Source organism: Geospiza fortis, unplaced genomic scaffold (assembly GCF_000277835.1).
Source record: "Geospiza fortis unplaced genomic scaffold, GeoFor_1.0 scaffold23, whole genome shotgun sequence".
Classification (NCBI taxonomy): Eukaryota; Metazoa; Chordata; class Aves; order Passeriformes; family Thraupidae; genus Geospiza; species Geospiza fortis.
In genome coordinates, this window is record NW_005054303.1 from 5,952,918 (window position 1) to 5,968,440 (window position 15,523).

General features: G+C 37.3%; 1 protein-coding gene across 1 annotated transcript in view; it reads right to left on the bottom strand.

Annotated features, from left to right (window-relative positions):
- Nucleotides 1-639: 639 nt before the first annotated feature.
- Nucleotides 640-15,523, bottom strand: part of MOK (MOK protein kinase) — a gene marked incomplete at its 5' end in the record, with an annotated part of 16,414 nt that continues 1,530 nt past the window's right edge. The window contains 10 exon segments of the mRNA XM_031066143.1: nucleotides 640-766; nucleotides 855-1,376; nucleotides 6,693-6,792; nucleotides 9,104-9,276; nucleotides 10,145-10,193; nucleotides 10,703-10,761; nucleotides 10,764-10,789; nucleotides 13,536-13,606; nucleotides 15,166-15,182; nucleotides 15,184-15,251. Of these exon segments, the coding sequence (XP_030922003.1) occupies nucleotides 1,323-1,376; nucleotides 6,693-6,792; nucleotides 9,104-9,276; nucleotides 10,145-10,193; nucleotides 10,703-10,761; nucleotides 10,764-10,789; nucleotides 13,536-13,606; nucleotides 15,166-15,182; nucleotides 15,184-15,251 (617 nt within the window).

Consider the following 15,523-nt stretch of genomic DNA (forward strand, 5'->3'; position numbering starts at 1 on the left):
TATAACTCAATGGTCTTAAACTGATAAGTGTGATGGGGATAGACATATCCATGGATTTGCAGAAGTTAATGTTGCTTGCCTAAACACTTGTCATTTTTAATCAGTCGACACACCACTTGTTTTCAGTAGTTCTTGCAAAGACTAACCCTCCATGTCCAGCCCCAGACTGACAGAGAATAGAAGTATCCATCATATGCTTCCCTTTTTCTTATGCAGCAACGTTCACAACTGGGATTTGCAGAATCCTGCAGGCAGAGTAGAACAGAGGCTGCTGGCCCAGAACCATCAACTTGCCTGAGGGTGCACATACTGTAGCTGTGGGCACAAGTTAATGTCCTTCGTGCTCTCCAACAATAAAGCTGGGTAAAGTTTTTTAATTACAAGTAAACTTAAGACATTTTCTGGCATGAAAAGCGATTTGTTTTCAGGAAATGAATGAACATTTGGGGAGAAGCAACTGCAGTAACTTGTAACTAAGTCTCATCTTTGCAATGCAGCCAGCATGTAGAGAACTGCCAGATCCATTTATAAGCTGGGAATTTGTTCCCTACTTTATTCAAGATGTAGCTGTGCTTTACAATTCTTATCTGTCTTCTTCTAAAATACAAGGAGTGGGGAAAATACTGAAACCGAGCAGGATTATTTTTCAGAAGTTTTGTTTATTAACATAGTGGGTTTAACTGTTAAAATACAGATAAACCTCATCACTGAAAACTAGTGTAGTTATCTCCCCGTAGACTTCTTCTAGATAAGTGCTTCATATGGTCTGAGTCAAAATGAAACAGTTGAAAAAATATGCAGTAACTTTAAAAGACTTTTTTCCTTCAGCTGGGAAAATAGCAGCAGCTACTCACATCTGGGTTGGCTGGGAATGTCCCTGCCACAAATCGTAGTCCAGCAGCACACAAGGAAGGTGGGGGGGTTTCTTTTCTCAGCCTTTTCTTTACTATTGGGGCAATCATCTAGAAACTTGAATTGCCCATACCACACTCTATTCCATATGGAAGAAAATTATTTTATTAAGAAACAGGATACTAATAACTTACCTGGAAGGAACTTAAGACCTCTACTGTAGATACAGCTTTTAATAAAAATACTTTTCCTACTACATTAAAAAATAATTAAAAGTAAGCAGAACACAGATAATCTCAGTATGGAATTTTAGCTGGAAGAATGAGGGTAGGAACTATACTTGCCAGGTTGTAGTTTAAAGTTTGGGTGTATTTTAACTATAAAGCAGGTGGGAAAACTCAAGTTTTCCTACTCATCCAACAGCCAGAGAAGTGTAAGTTGTCTCCAGAGGTTTAACAGCAAGAAACTTGTTAGGAAATCAACATCCTTGAAGTACTATATGTGCCAAACTGAGTAAGATCCACCTGAAAAAAAATGAAGAAAAATTCCAATGTGGTTCTTCAGATTTGCAATTTTATAGCAAAAATGATCTGTTGAACATGAAATTGCCATTCTCAATACAACCAGAATCATTCTCATTCTCCCCAGAGAATCTGGGGACAGCCCCAGATACATGGAATGTGATAATACACAAGATGTTATTCTAGTAGCTCATTTTTCCAGGTTAAAACTTAAAAAAATTCTGACTTCGTCTTTTTCCTGGTGTATGAATAATCACCTACCTGATATATTAACAAGGGAAGCAAACAGTGGCAATAACACTTTTGAAATCAGAAAGGTACCTTGTGCAAACACAGTTTGATGGAATTATATATTTTTTAGTCAAAATACTTAAACTTCAGCATCTGTGATTTGAGGCTTCCAGAAACTGATTATGGGAAGCAACAAATACAATAAATACATCTCCATCAGGAACATAGTTTTGATAATCTGAGTTTTGACCTCCTGTATACTGCTAGGTAAGGGAGATCTGAGTCAGAACAGTCAATCAAATGTGGGTAGTAGGATTTGTCCTCTCTTTTTGTAAGAAATTAACAACAGTGGAGAGTAAGCTCCCTTGGATCCAGTTAGTTACCTATTTTTAGACCATCAATTTAATGCTACTCATTATGCTCAACTCCAAATATATCAGCACTGAGCAACTCACCATCTTCCTCTCTGGAAAAAACACTGGATAAGCTCATGGCACCTTTTGCTCAGTGTTCCAAAGGTAAGAACTTGGAGGTTACTGTTGCACTGTGTTGCCCGCCTATAGACCTGCAGTCCTTAATTTCATTTTCTAAGTGTAGCATCATACCTTTCACATATCTATCTGTCTGTCTAGAAAAAGTCCCTATGGTAAGTATTCAGACAAATAACGTACTGCTTTATTGTTGAAGTTCTCTGTTCTATCAGTATAAGCTGCTAACATGAAAGCATACAGATGTGGGAAGATGATTCACTGAAATGTAACAGAGCAGGAAACCTCAGCCAGTCCCTGTTGTTTTACATACCTTCACTGCACTTGGAGATACTGTGTTCAGGAGAACACTTTTTGCTTGGAACTGGAGGAAAGCAGCATCCATGCAGCAGGAGTTTCAGTAACATGACAAGGAGCAGTTACCTTGTACCCTTGTGTTCTGCTGTTTCCCTTTGTTACAGTGTTCTCACTCTACTGGGGTAAAGCACTTCCTCCACTAAAACTTGGCTCATGTATTTGTTCAGTCCTAGTAAGAGAGATCTGCCCTTCCTTTGGCACACCTAGTGCAAGTAGCAGTAGAGGTTTCCCTGCAGAGCCTTGTTCAAGTGCTGTAGTCTTACTCTATACAAATTCTTGCCAAGGCTGGGATGTATTTCCATTCTTGCTATTGATATTCTGAAAGTTTGCTATGAAGAAATGACATAAATTGAGCAATGGCACATGATGCAGGTGCAGGATATTTAACTTGGATAGTCAAATTTGAATCAATATCAAATACTCCCACAGTCTGCACCCCATTTACCCTGTGACTATTTTCACATTTTCAAGAAACTCCTTACAAATGTCACATTGATCCTCAGTACAGTATGTGATAATAATACCATCTTCTAAACATGAAGACAAACATAAGTTACACAAGTGCTTTTAAGCAGTAGATGTCAAAAGGATTCATAAAGAACTTGAGTCTCATGAGCTTGTCCAAACAGAAAAGCTACAATGTGGAATTTGGGCATGCTCAAAGTTGTCCAGAGTTGACCTGAACAAGGATTAGGATCTAATCCAGTCACAACAGAACCCTACAAGTGTTGAGATGCCTCTTCTTACAAAAACAACCAAACCACAGCAAAAAGCCTACTAACTGGAAAAGCTCAAATGAGAGAGAAGAATTATTTTCACAAATGCACAGCCCAGTAGAGTCTCAGAAGGAGAGCTGAGAATGTAACAAGCTTAATTTTTACTCTTACAGGATCTTTATGTTAACCTGTATTTTACTGCATTGTGTATCTTAATTGTTAAAATAAATAGTTAGTATGGATCTAGAGCACAAATCTCAGGTTGATGCCTAAGGGTTGGCTAAGTGACACTTGGATGTGAAGTGCTCCCTCCCCAGTGCCCCATTTTCCACAGTGCTCCTGCAGCAGTACCTCTCACACAAAATGCCTCCTGCTCATGGCTGGGTTTTTGAGCAGCAGCACCAGAGCCCAGTGTTTGGTTACGGAAAAAAATGATGATCACTCCCCAGTTTATGAGCAGAGTAACTTTTATAACTATTAAAACCTCCAAAAAGGTTATTTGCCAAACCTGTCTTGCATGCACACTTGGTAGGAAGAAGATTTTCAACCCCCAGCCAAGTATGACTTGCACAGACTTTCATTTTCTAGCTAACAAAATGTTCTCTAACACATCACCGAATTTAAGTATTGCAAATTATTTAATGCAAGTTTTTAGATCTCAGGAATTTAAAATCAATGGTATCAATTTGGAATAGATTCTTTCCTAGTAAGATACGAATGTTGCCTTTTAACTCTCACCTTATTTAATAATAGGAAATATTCTTTTAAATTGTTGATGGTGGTCTGTGTGCCAGATTTCTGAAGCATGATCAGCTACGTGCTTTTACTGCTCTTTTAAGCAACTGGCTGCAATACCAGTCCCTGTTAAGATTTTTGATTAATGTTAAGATCAATGGCTTGGAGAAAACTATGACTAAGTTTTACTTGCTTTTGAATCAGCTAAAAAGTTGGTTTAGTTTTGAATTAGATTATAGTTACATAAAAATATTCAGCAGTTACAGAAACTGCATCAAAATCAAGTATCTCATATGATTGCACAATTTGCACATTCTCAGTAAAACCTGAGGTGGAAGTTACTGAGTACAGGAGAGGAATAATTTCCACAGCTAACTGAAAAAACCCCAAACCCTTAAATCTTAAAAAAAAAAATACAGCAGTTAGCTGTCATTTGTAATACAATTTGAAAACTTAAATTCTGTAGATAACATTCCATTCCTAATACTTGAACTCAAAGAATCCTTTCATGTTATTTTTAACCAACCTCCTCCTCCACCAAGTTCTAAAAGGAACAAGTACTGAGGAAGTTCAATGCAGAACACTCTCTGTGCTCTGCCAGAACAATGCTTTAATTAAATATTGACCCCCTTCAGGAACATAATATGAAAATGGTAGGAAACCAGCCCTCAAACCTTGTGGGGTTTTCCTACAATTTGTCAGAGCAAGACAAAATCAGGCACTGCTGTTCTTGTTAGCTCTCTAACAACAGAAGCATGACTGGGTCTCTCTCTCAGGCTTTTCCTCACTTCTATTCCTTCTATAGAAGACAAATGGAAATGTTTCAGGGAAGACTGAAGTGCCTTCTGTTTCTCAGACTGTTGAAGAAACAACAGAAGTTTCAAATGTGCTTCAGTGGGCAAGTGAGAGTCTACACCTCAATATCTGATCCAGTAAATCTGACAGACTGGAACACAGGGGTTTCACCACCTTCCTTAGGTTTCCAGAAAGCTGAATGCAATGTAGGAGTAGGAAAGGAAATCAATTTGGCCACTCCAGAAAAATTAATTTTGGTAATTCTCCCAGCAGAGACCGATGTTGTTGATTTAGGTTTTTTCCTAGACTTTCCTGAGAGAATGCTTTTAAAATAAATAAACAAGATCCAATTTCTTTCTGAGAACATTTTAAGGAATACAATTAGAAGAGAAACCCCAAATAATCATCAATTAAAAAGCACTCAGCCAATTACAACTTCACCTTGTTCCTTTTTAAAAATTGTTTGCCTTACTTGATGTTTCTTGAAATCTTGCCTAAAGGAACTTCTTAGAAAACCTACACTGATGAATCCCAGAACTAAATTTGTGGGAAAAGTGGCTTCTCCTGTAGAAGGAGAGCTCATGCTTTCAAAGCTGAATGTACAGCATAAAATAATTTATAATTGTTCTTTGCTAGTTTGTGGAAGTTTTTGAGGGTTTTTTTGAGAAAAACCTGTATTTGAAAGTTTTCTATGTGGTACTAACTTCCACCTCACCTTGTTGATACTGCAAGTGAATACATAGAGTATTTTTCACATAGCTGGTATATAAACAAAGTTTTAGTTGGCCAGAATTTGTTATCAGAATTAAATTATTTATTATTTCATATCAAATACACATTTAGAATTTTCCCTGATATCATCTATATACATGATAATTAAATTTTTTAAAGAGTTTTTATTTGCTCAAAATGTGGACTGAAGCCCTAAAAAGGCAAAAGCATAATTCCTGTCTCTGCCACACTTCATCTGGAAAACTTTTTAACTCAAGGCAGACATTAAAAAGAGGATGATGATATTTGAAAATAAAGGTGGAGCTGACCCTTTAAGTAACAGCGACTCTAACAAGAATGTACCGAGGGGATTATGAAGTATCAGAGCTTCTAAATTCTAACTGGTCTATGTCAGGGATTTGGGGGGAGGGGGAACTGCATCAGACCAAATAAAGATCTGTGTTTAGGCAAACAGAATAAACCCAAGTAATCAGCTTAAGTAAAACATTTGTTTCTAGCTAACAAGCTCAGTGCTACAAATTACTTTCTCTAAATGGGCTGACAGTTCTTCCACTTAAATACTACCTGTCTTGGACTTGCCTTTGAAATTTGCCACAAATACTGAGGTACTTGCCCTGATGTATTTCCTACTACTCTTAATATTTTGTGCATGGTTAAAGCTCATGTATTGGCTGTCTTAAAAATGTGGGGGCAAAAAGAATAGAGACAAGCATCAGTAGTGTTTTAGGTAAGGTCTGGCCTCAATGCAAAGAACTACGTTGACTGAATTATGTTCACGGTTGACAAGACAAGGACTAGCACTGGAAACAAATTTAATTTCACTCCACTTGAAACATGGACACAATGCTGCCCTCACCTTTTGACTTTAGTCTTCAATACTGAAGTGATTTGTAGTCACTTGCCAGAATTCTTGAAAATAAGGGTGCTGTAAGGTTTGATGGGCAGCAGTTCTCTCATTGGGGTCATATTTTATTATTGCACACAGGAAATAGAAACCTTTAAAAGGCAATTTGTTCACAAGATAAGACTTTCCTTTTCCTTTCTTTATAAAGAGGGTTCAAAACTCAAATATTTCCTCTGCTCTGCCTGTAAGGTTCAGGAATGGGTGACCGTCTCTGGGTAGGGACAGCAGACACTGCTCTTGAGTCAACACAACAGATTTAGGTTTCTGTGGTGGTTTCCTGAGCAGAAATTGCACACAGCTGTAGAGCTCTATTGTTGATATTGAAACAGTGAGATTAGTAGCTATGGGAGTCCATACTTACTGCTTGAATTTTTGGAGTTTTGTTACCAGGAGTGCCTATCACTTCATGGATTTTTGAGATATGGTCCAGCTCATTATATCCAAGAAAAAGAGGCTGGAAACTGCAAGGTAAGAGATGGTATTAGTACTAGACAAGACACAGTTGAACTGTCACTTTTGATTAAAACACCCCTTTTTTGTGAGGAAGATAACATGTTAGAATTACTCATTTGTGGACAGTTTAATACCTATCAACAACTGGAGAATAATGTAAGCAAACACAGCTGCTGGTTTGCATTGAAGGAGTAGCTTGGGTTATTAAACAGAAATCTGTAGCTGCCCTCTCCTGCTGGTTTGGGGAAAAATATGTAAAGAGATCATCCCTTGTGGTGAAGGAGAATGGATCTGGGATTGTGTTTGCTTCTAGTAAAGTGGCAGATCCTAGAAGACAATGTGTTCTCCTCATTTTAAGACAGCAGAGTCAAGCAGTCCCTCTTGCTGTGTATGCACACAGAAATGTATTTATAACACTCCATTCCTAACACAGGTTCTTTGAAAGTAGCAGTACTGGAAAGATGGGAAATTGAACTGCATTCCTGAGCCTGAGTTAATATAAAACTTGCACAGAGTCCTTGAAAACATTGTTATCATATTAGAGCAATCTGACTTCAGTCGGGTCCAGTAACATTTCCTGCACTTGTTGCTTTTTTCTTTGGGCTTATAATTCAAGAAACACTTCTGAAGCACCACATGACTCTTGAAAGCAAAACATTCAGCCCCTTTGTAGACACAAGAAACTTCTTTTTAACTGTTTGCAAATTCAATCAAACAGCTGGCTGCACACTGCTCTGAGTGTCCTCATAAAGCTTAGAGGAAGGAGAAAAAAGATCTGATTCACATTGTGCAGCTGCACCAAGACATGCAGCTGAGACTAGCTTCTGTGTGAACTAAAAAATGTGCTGTTGTCAAATGTAAAACTGTAACAAATTCAAGAACAACTGTGCAAGCCACTGAAAAGTGTGATCCAGGAATCATGATTTATAGGGAACAGAAAGGGAAACAAGATTTGAAAGATCAGCACGGCTGAATAAAAGACTAAAAGTTCTTACACAATGTGCTGTAAAGCATAAAGGCTTATGCAACCATTCAACAGCAACAACTGCATGAGGCACTGAAAAAGAAACAAACCTGTCCATAATTGCCTTCAATTTGCCAAGACTGTATCTCTATTAATTCATTAATTTCCAATAAGCATCCCTCCTTTCACTCTGAACACACTGTAAGGTCTCTGAAAATGTTCAGTAGTTGCAAAGAGTGAAATTTTTTACATTAAGCTAAAACTACAAGGAAATATCTTTAAAGTTTGGTTTTTTTCCCTAAGAAAACTTAAGTTTGCAGCATTAAATTTTCTTACAAAGCTACAAAGCCCCGCTGATTCAAGCTGAAATGCAAAAACAAGGCATTCTTAAAGCTTTTGGTCCCAATTTACTTTGCAAGAGTACTGCCACATTTGGGATTTTTCTTTTAACAGTTTTCTGGCTGGAGAAGTAGAAATGTTTCTACAAGTTAGCAGGCAAAGCATAATGGTTGTCATTTAATGTGATGGTGATGGCAGCAGCTGCACTTGCCATGTGGAGGAGGAAAGAAGCAAAGCAAATGTTATCAGTCCTGGTTGCATATCAGAGACAGCAGTGTGGGAGGAGAATAAAGAACTGCTGCTGTTGCTAGGGCACAAAGATATTGGAGAAATACTCATGGTGGGTATTTTTGCTTTTTTTCTTGAAGATCAGTGACAAATTTTTAGAGTTATAGTTTCATCATCACTAAAAATCTTAAAATACTTTAATTTGTTTTTTCCTGAACTCTTCCTTCATCAGAACCTGATTTCAAAATATACCAGCACACAAGATCTTAAGAGCACAGGGGGCTTAGATACACTATACTGTAAATCAAATTTGTAAATCAGAGGAAGTGTATTCTCTAATCTCCTCTGTTTTTGCAGAAAGTATAAGGAAGTCCAAAAAAAGTAGAAAAAATTTTATCATTAAGTGCATTAACAAGACTGAGGATAGTCTGTGATGCTCATGAGAGGAAATGAACCATACTCTACACAGAGATAAAGCAGAGAAAATACATTTTTACTAAATACTAAGTGATTGGGGGAAAATGTTCAAAAATGTTGCTGTGTAAATCACTTTTGTTTGTACTGTGTTCTCCTGAACTGCTTTATTACTAACCTGCCACAGGGTGAAGGGAGTGCCAGACCAGATGGGATTACTGCCTCATGAACCCTGCACACTAAGCACAGAAGCTTCTTCTACAAATCCATGGAAACGAAGATCATATTATCCAAACCACATGCTCCTAATCTGAGTTATTTACCTTTTATTATCTTGATTAATGATAAGCAAAACCCTCCACTGAACACAGTACCTTGTGATTTCATAGAAAACACAGCCAGGACTCCACATCCCAATTTTGTAACTATAGAGCCCTTTTGTAAGCAAACATTCAGGTGCTCAGTACCAGTGTGGGGAGGTACTGTGTGCCTGCTGAGAATAGATACTCCTACAAGATCCAAATTCTCTTAACTTCAGGGTGTTCTGCTGCTAAAATAAATAAAGTATTTCCACAGATTACAAACAGTAAAATATTCAAGCAATGACTGTAAAAGGTCACTGTAAAAAAATCACAGATTACTCGAAGAAGAAACTTTCCAAAGTCCAGGGGCAGTATCACAGCTGTGAAGCTGCATTAAAACAGTGGGTAGGGTCCAGGCATGAAGATATCTGTGTCCATAGTATGTAATTCAAATCCTGTTCTGTACATCATTAAAAGAAAGGTCTAAGAGCATAGGGACTATCAGAGAAGGAAAGGGTGATAAAGGACATCTAGATTAAGTTATTAGAGTTCTTCTGTTTAGCAGTGATATAATAGGTGGCTTTGGCTTCTCCTGTACACTTCTTTGATTCAAAAATTTATCTTCAGAAAATCAAATTTCTTAAACCAAATTTAAAAATCCTTGCTTTTCAAACATTAGCAAAATAACTTTCTGGAACTGCCAAGAGAGATGGTTACAATTAAATGTTCTGAAAGCCACTATCTTCTGCTCTCTTTTGTTTGTGTAACTTCCACTAAATGTAGGAATTGAATGTAGAAAGAAAGAGCTGCAAAACTGAACCTCATTTCCTGTGTCTAGATTAACACAGGAATGAAAATACATATTAACAGAGGATAAAGAACAAGTTTTTAGGTTGGAGAGAACACATACAAGGTGTAACGCAGCTCAGTCATTTCAGTTTTTAGCCAGTAACAAAATTGTTTGTTTATTCCCCTAGATCAGGAATACAGTGTCTATATATTTCTTAAAAAACTGTACTTTTGTTCATGAATAAACATTACCTTCTCAGGGTAAAGAGAAAAATACTTATATACTTCACTTTTAGTTAAAAATCCTCACATAAATTTAATTACCTTTATTATTATGTTTTCTTGTTGCCCATCGCTCTGAAATATCCCATTTCTGTACTAATACAAACAGCAGAGAGAAGAATTCAGTAAAAAGATAAACATTATCAGTGCTTCCAGTTATTTGTAAAAAACAAAAAATAATTAAAGAAACCACCACTTTTTTCAAACTTATCAACATAATAGTAAAAAATTAAATTTTGCCATCATGGTGAGACAACAGCTACAGATATGGGAATGGGGAATGGGCAAGTCCAGGAAGGAGAGGCCAGGCGTTCTGCTTCTGCTCTCACCAGGGCTACCAGAGGACTGCAAAGGCCATCCCCTCCCAGGAGGGGCTCCTGCAGCAGGTACCAGAGCTCCTTTGGGGTGCTGGCAGCAGCTCTGGCTGCCTGCTGCCTCCCAGGGCTCTGCTGCAGGCAAAGATTTATCTGGGCCGGGGCCTTTTCTCTCCCTGCAGCAGTAGGTGGCTGCCCCAGACAATTCTGTTTCTGCCTAGAGAAGACCCTGAAATAAAAGTATGCTACATTTGCTGTAAAGCTGTTGCTGAACCAGGTCTTTTACCTATATATACAACCTAGAGATTTGCATATCTGTTACATGTTGTTCCTGGTTTGTTTTTTTTTTTTTAAGGCAATGGCTTTCTCCTTCCTAGAATAAAATTTCAAGTTGTGTGAGTCCTTTTTCATTAAGAACAAATAGAATACAAATATCATAGTCTTCAGCTGACAGAAGTGCATTGATATCACCTTTTCCAATTATACTACTTTTATATGTCATCTATAGCTAGCTTTGTAATTCATTTTCCACTCGATTTCTGACATAATTTATATTTCAGTATGCGCCAGAATAGCTCAACTAACAATTGTCAATTCAATACCCAGTAAGGCATTTTACTGCATGTACTACTTGCAGTATCTATTTCCCCAAGTTCTAGCAGAACTGCAATATTTCATTGCAGTTCTTCTAAATATCTCATCTCCTCTCTACTCAAAGTAATTGTCCTTCAGGTTAAAGATTTGTATCAATCACCTCAAGTTACCACAACAGTTAAAAGACTGTGATTCACATCTGAATTGCAAATTCAAGGCTAACCTATGTTGTTTAGCTTGCTGTTAGGCAATAATTACAGTTATAAAATTTATCTATTTTTCAGAGCCATTCACTAACTGCTCAGCTTTTTTCTTTTACAGGTTCCAAAGGCCTTTTAATCTTGCTGTAATGCCTTTATGTAACGCTGCAATGCCATCAAGGGAGGCAGAAATGATCACATTTTTGAAAAACAAAGCAGGTACTGATCTGGTGATGACAGTAGTATGAGTAATTGGCTGGGAGGAGGAGGGGGATTATCAGGACAGTAACTCATTGAGGCCAGAGCCCCAGAGCCAGACTTGTGTTCCCAGCTGATTACAGTGCTCCTCCAGGCAGCCACATAATCCACTGAGCAGGATTAGATCACAAAGCACTTGGAACAGAGCACCATTTACATCGGGAATTGTACTACTAGTGCCCCATAGAGATAAATGGTGCTTTCAACATCAGGACTTTTGTCATTTATAGTGGAAAAGATATTAGAAAATGCAGCTATTCAAATCAATTTAGATTATTATTCTTATTTAAGGAATTGGGCCTTTGTAAAAAGAAGTCATGCTCAATTGCTTTTTCATTACATGTCACTAGAAAAATCTGGAGCAGATGCTCTCCTACTTCCAGATTTATCACTGGAGAAACCTTATTTGGCAGTAATGGTGCAGTGAATGCTAAGGCAGTGGCACTTGAGGCTTCTATAATTTCTCTTGAGAAATCCTCCACACCTCTCTCTCAGCCACTTTTTTCATTCTTTAAATTACCAAACTGCTGTTGATTAAATAAAGGGCAAGATTTTTTTTCAGTTATTAAATGCTTCTGCTATAAATTAACAGCAAGACAATTTTGACTTTGTGTAAAGACAAATAGGCTTGATTGAAGTAACATGGATCTCTTGTTTTTTTTAAGGAAAAAAACTACAAAACTATCAGCTTTCCACATCAGTACCATTACAGCGAACTGTCCTCCTAATTAAAGAAGTGTCTCCATACTCCTTGTCAAATTAAAAATTCATTCTCAGTCCACTTCAGTTCATTTCCTATTATACTGTATGATTTGACAAGCTCCAGTCCATGTGCCACCACCTTACACAACATTAAAAATAAGGCACTGTATCATGGTAAACACAGTCCAGACTCAAAATTCAGACCATAATGAAGAATCAGCAATTTATAGAAGTTCAGGTAAACTCAGGTGAATGTTCAGATAATCCCTAACTGCAGCACTTCAGATTACTATTGAACACAGATTTCATTTTGAACTGATTCACCACAGCATAGAAAAGGAGTTTACTATAACTAAGTGGTGTTAAAACAATCATCTTCTGGAAAACTTTGAAAGAACTTGTATTTTAAAATAGTAAAAAAAATCAGAACATACTGAAATGATGATTCTCATTTCCATCTGAATACCACTCTGAATATAGCAAAACCATAATGTCTTGTTAAAAGTAGTACACACTAATGTCTACTTCGGCAATCAGCAAATAACTCCATTTTAATCTCACATTCTTATCTAGGTCAGAAACAGAGTTAGTCCTTTTGTTAGAGATCTGAATAGTCAGTGTCACCAATGTCATGTTCAGGAGCAAGTCTTTATTGTATTACACTGAATGACACTTACATGTTCAGTTATTTAAATTGAACTCCCAAGTGTTAAGACATTACAAATTCTTAATTATTGATTTTTAAAAATCCTCTTTTACTCATGAATTGTAAGTCCCTTCATTTGCTGTATCCAATTCTTTACTGTTTATATAAGAACTGGTTTTAAATCAGCTTTTATTATAAATTTTTTGGAGGAACTCCTCCTTAAGCTTTATGATCTCTGATCTCCTTTGACAAACAGCTCCAGAATTTTTAAATATAGGAGGTATGAGGGAACAATGTTATTTTATAAAGAAAACTTAGTGAAAGTTTATACCTTTCTACTAGGTATAAAAACTAAAAATCCTTATTCATGGATTCAATAGTTTTGAAACAAATGGGAATAATTTTCTTAATACCTCACAATAGCCCTGACCTAACAAAGAATCTGTTTAAATTTTGTTTTTTGTAATATAAAGCAATTATTTTGTGTTTTGCAGTCAAGGTTGTTTGACTGTAGAATAGATGGCTATGGACTGCATCTACCCATGCCTTAAACAATTGGGTATATTCCACTGGCAAGAAATAAAGGGTAAAGCAGTACATCACAAGATTCCCTGTGAGTTCTATAATCTGTCACAGTGAACAACCAAGTGAAAAATAATTGATTCCACTTTGTGATCTACACAAGGAGAGTTTATGTTTCTTAAGCATAAGCTACATACCTTTTATCAGCTCATAAATAGTCATGGCCATAAATTCACATACCAGTGAAAGGGAGCCAGGGTATTCATCCCTGCAGAAACAAATAAGCAGGCTTTAAGCTAGATATAAAATTTGCACATTGATTTGTCTACAGTGTAGAAAAAAAGTAAATAGTTTAATCAGTATTAAAATGGACATGTTCATTTTTAATTGATGCTGTCTCATGGAAGTTTTTAAACTTACATCTGAGGTGTCATAGTTTTAGTTTATGCTATCCGAAGCACCCTCTGCAGAAGTCAACTGATTTATTCAATGAAGCTTTTTGAAGGCATGTTTTCTGGGCATATCACACTGTTCAGTATCAAGAAATTTCCACTAAATTAACTGATACAAGCTTAGAACAAAAGAGAGGGAAGCCACTGCACTATATGTGAAAATACTTTCTACTTAGAACTCCAGTAGTGTTCTATTGCATGGCAATGTGTATCTGGAATCACTATTTTGCTGACAACAGCAATTTAAAGTATAATAATGATGTAATACATCTGACACTTTATTTTCCATTTCACTGCCCTGCAGAGGCAGACATCTTTAGGTCTTCAGTTTTTCTTGTAAGATAATTGCATTACAGTCCATCTCCCCTGCAATGTTCTATTAACCCAGCCAGTAAAAGGCTGAGGGTACAATCTGCAGTTCAGCTTGCAGGAGCTCAGCAGGCTGGATTACCCTTGGTTAACAGCACAGCAGCTGAGGCTGAGGGTTGCAGAAAGCCAAGCTGCTGACACGATTAGCGCTGTCCCGTGTACCTGCAGAAAACGGGACTGGCAATAACAGTGTACTGCTTGTACAGCCTTCAACAGAGAAGGAAGACAGCCTGAAGGGCAAGAAAAAATCTTTCAGAGCAGTCAACAAGTTCTGTGTCAAGGATTTGAATAATGAAGGATATGTCTGCTGTTGCACAGTGATGAAATGTACCATGCAGTAATGGAGTAAATGCTGTCATAAAACGTGATCACTCTGGGAGACAGAACATGTCCCCAGAAGACACTGAAGTGCTTAATGAGGCACGGAACCCAACTTTATCACTGACACCTCTTTCCAACAGCATAGCTCAGCTACTGCCTAACTCTGAGATCTAAACTTCAACCACTTGCACAGGGGTGTCTGTAAAGTTGCCTGTGAAATGATACTGCCAAATCGTTGGCTTTGATCCCTAGTTCAAACTGATAAGTCAAGGCAAGATCCTTAAGTACCAGAGGCTATTTCAGCAGCTAAGCTCTGAGTGTGCCTAACCAGAGCACTGAGCCATGGTGTACAGTTAAAGCACTCACTGGATATGGGACGTGGGTTGAAATCACCAGCAAATCTTACCTATGATGAGATGAAATTTAACTATGCTTAACATATATTTAGATTTTCATTTTAATATGATGTTGAAATATTTTGGTCTGTTGGAAAAGAGACACAAAAAGCAAGAGCTACATCTGATTTTCTTAACAAAAGCAGACATGTAGACTTCAGATTTTGAGAAATGTGTTTCAAACTCAAAAAGCTGGTTAAGAATCCACAGGTTTTCTCTAGACCCAAAAGTTACTGGATATTGTTCAAATACAGGAATAAAGAAGAAAGAAATCAATGCACCATGCATACAAAACAACTTTATGTAAACATAAAGATAGTAGGATGTGGAGTCAGCCTCCTTAGTGCTTGTATTTATCTCAGATTATTCACTTGTTCTACTAAAGCTGAATTAAGCAGAAAAGAGGAAGACTGTCTTGCAGCCAAGGACTGGATTATAGCTGACTTCTTCCTCTGCCATGAGGCTGTCAGAACTTCAGTTTGTCACTGAACTTTCAAATGCAGGGCCTGATAAATTGTTTCCTTCCTGTTTCTTTATTGAGCAGATCAGTAATTAGTAAATTGCTTTATTCCTTCCTGCAGCTTGGAGTAGCTGGGCTTACCCCAAGAAGAAAAGTAATAATGTGTTGTGCCCCAGACACCAGTTACC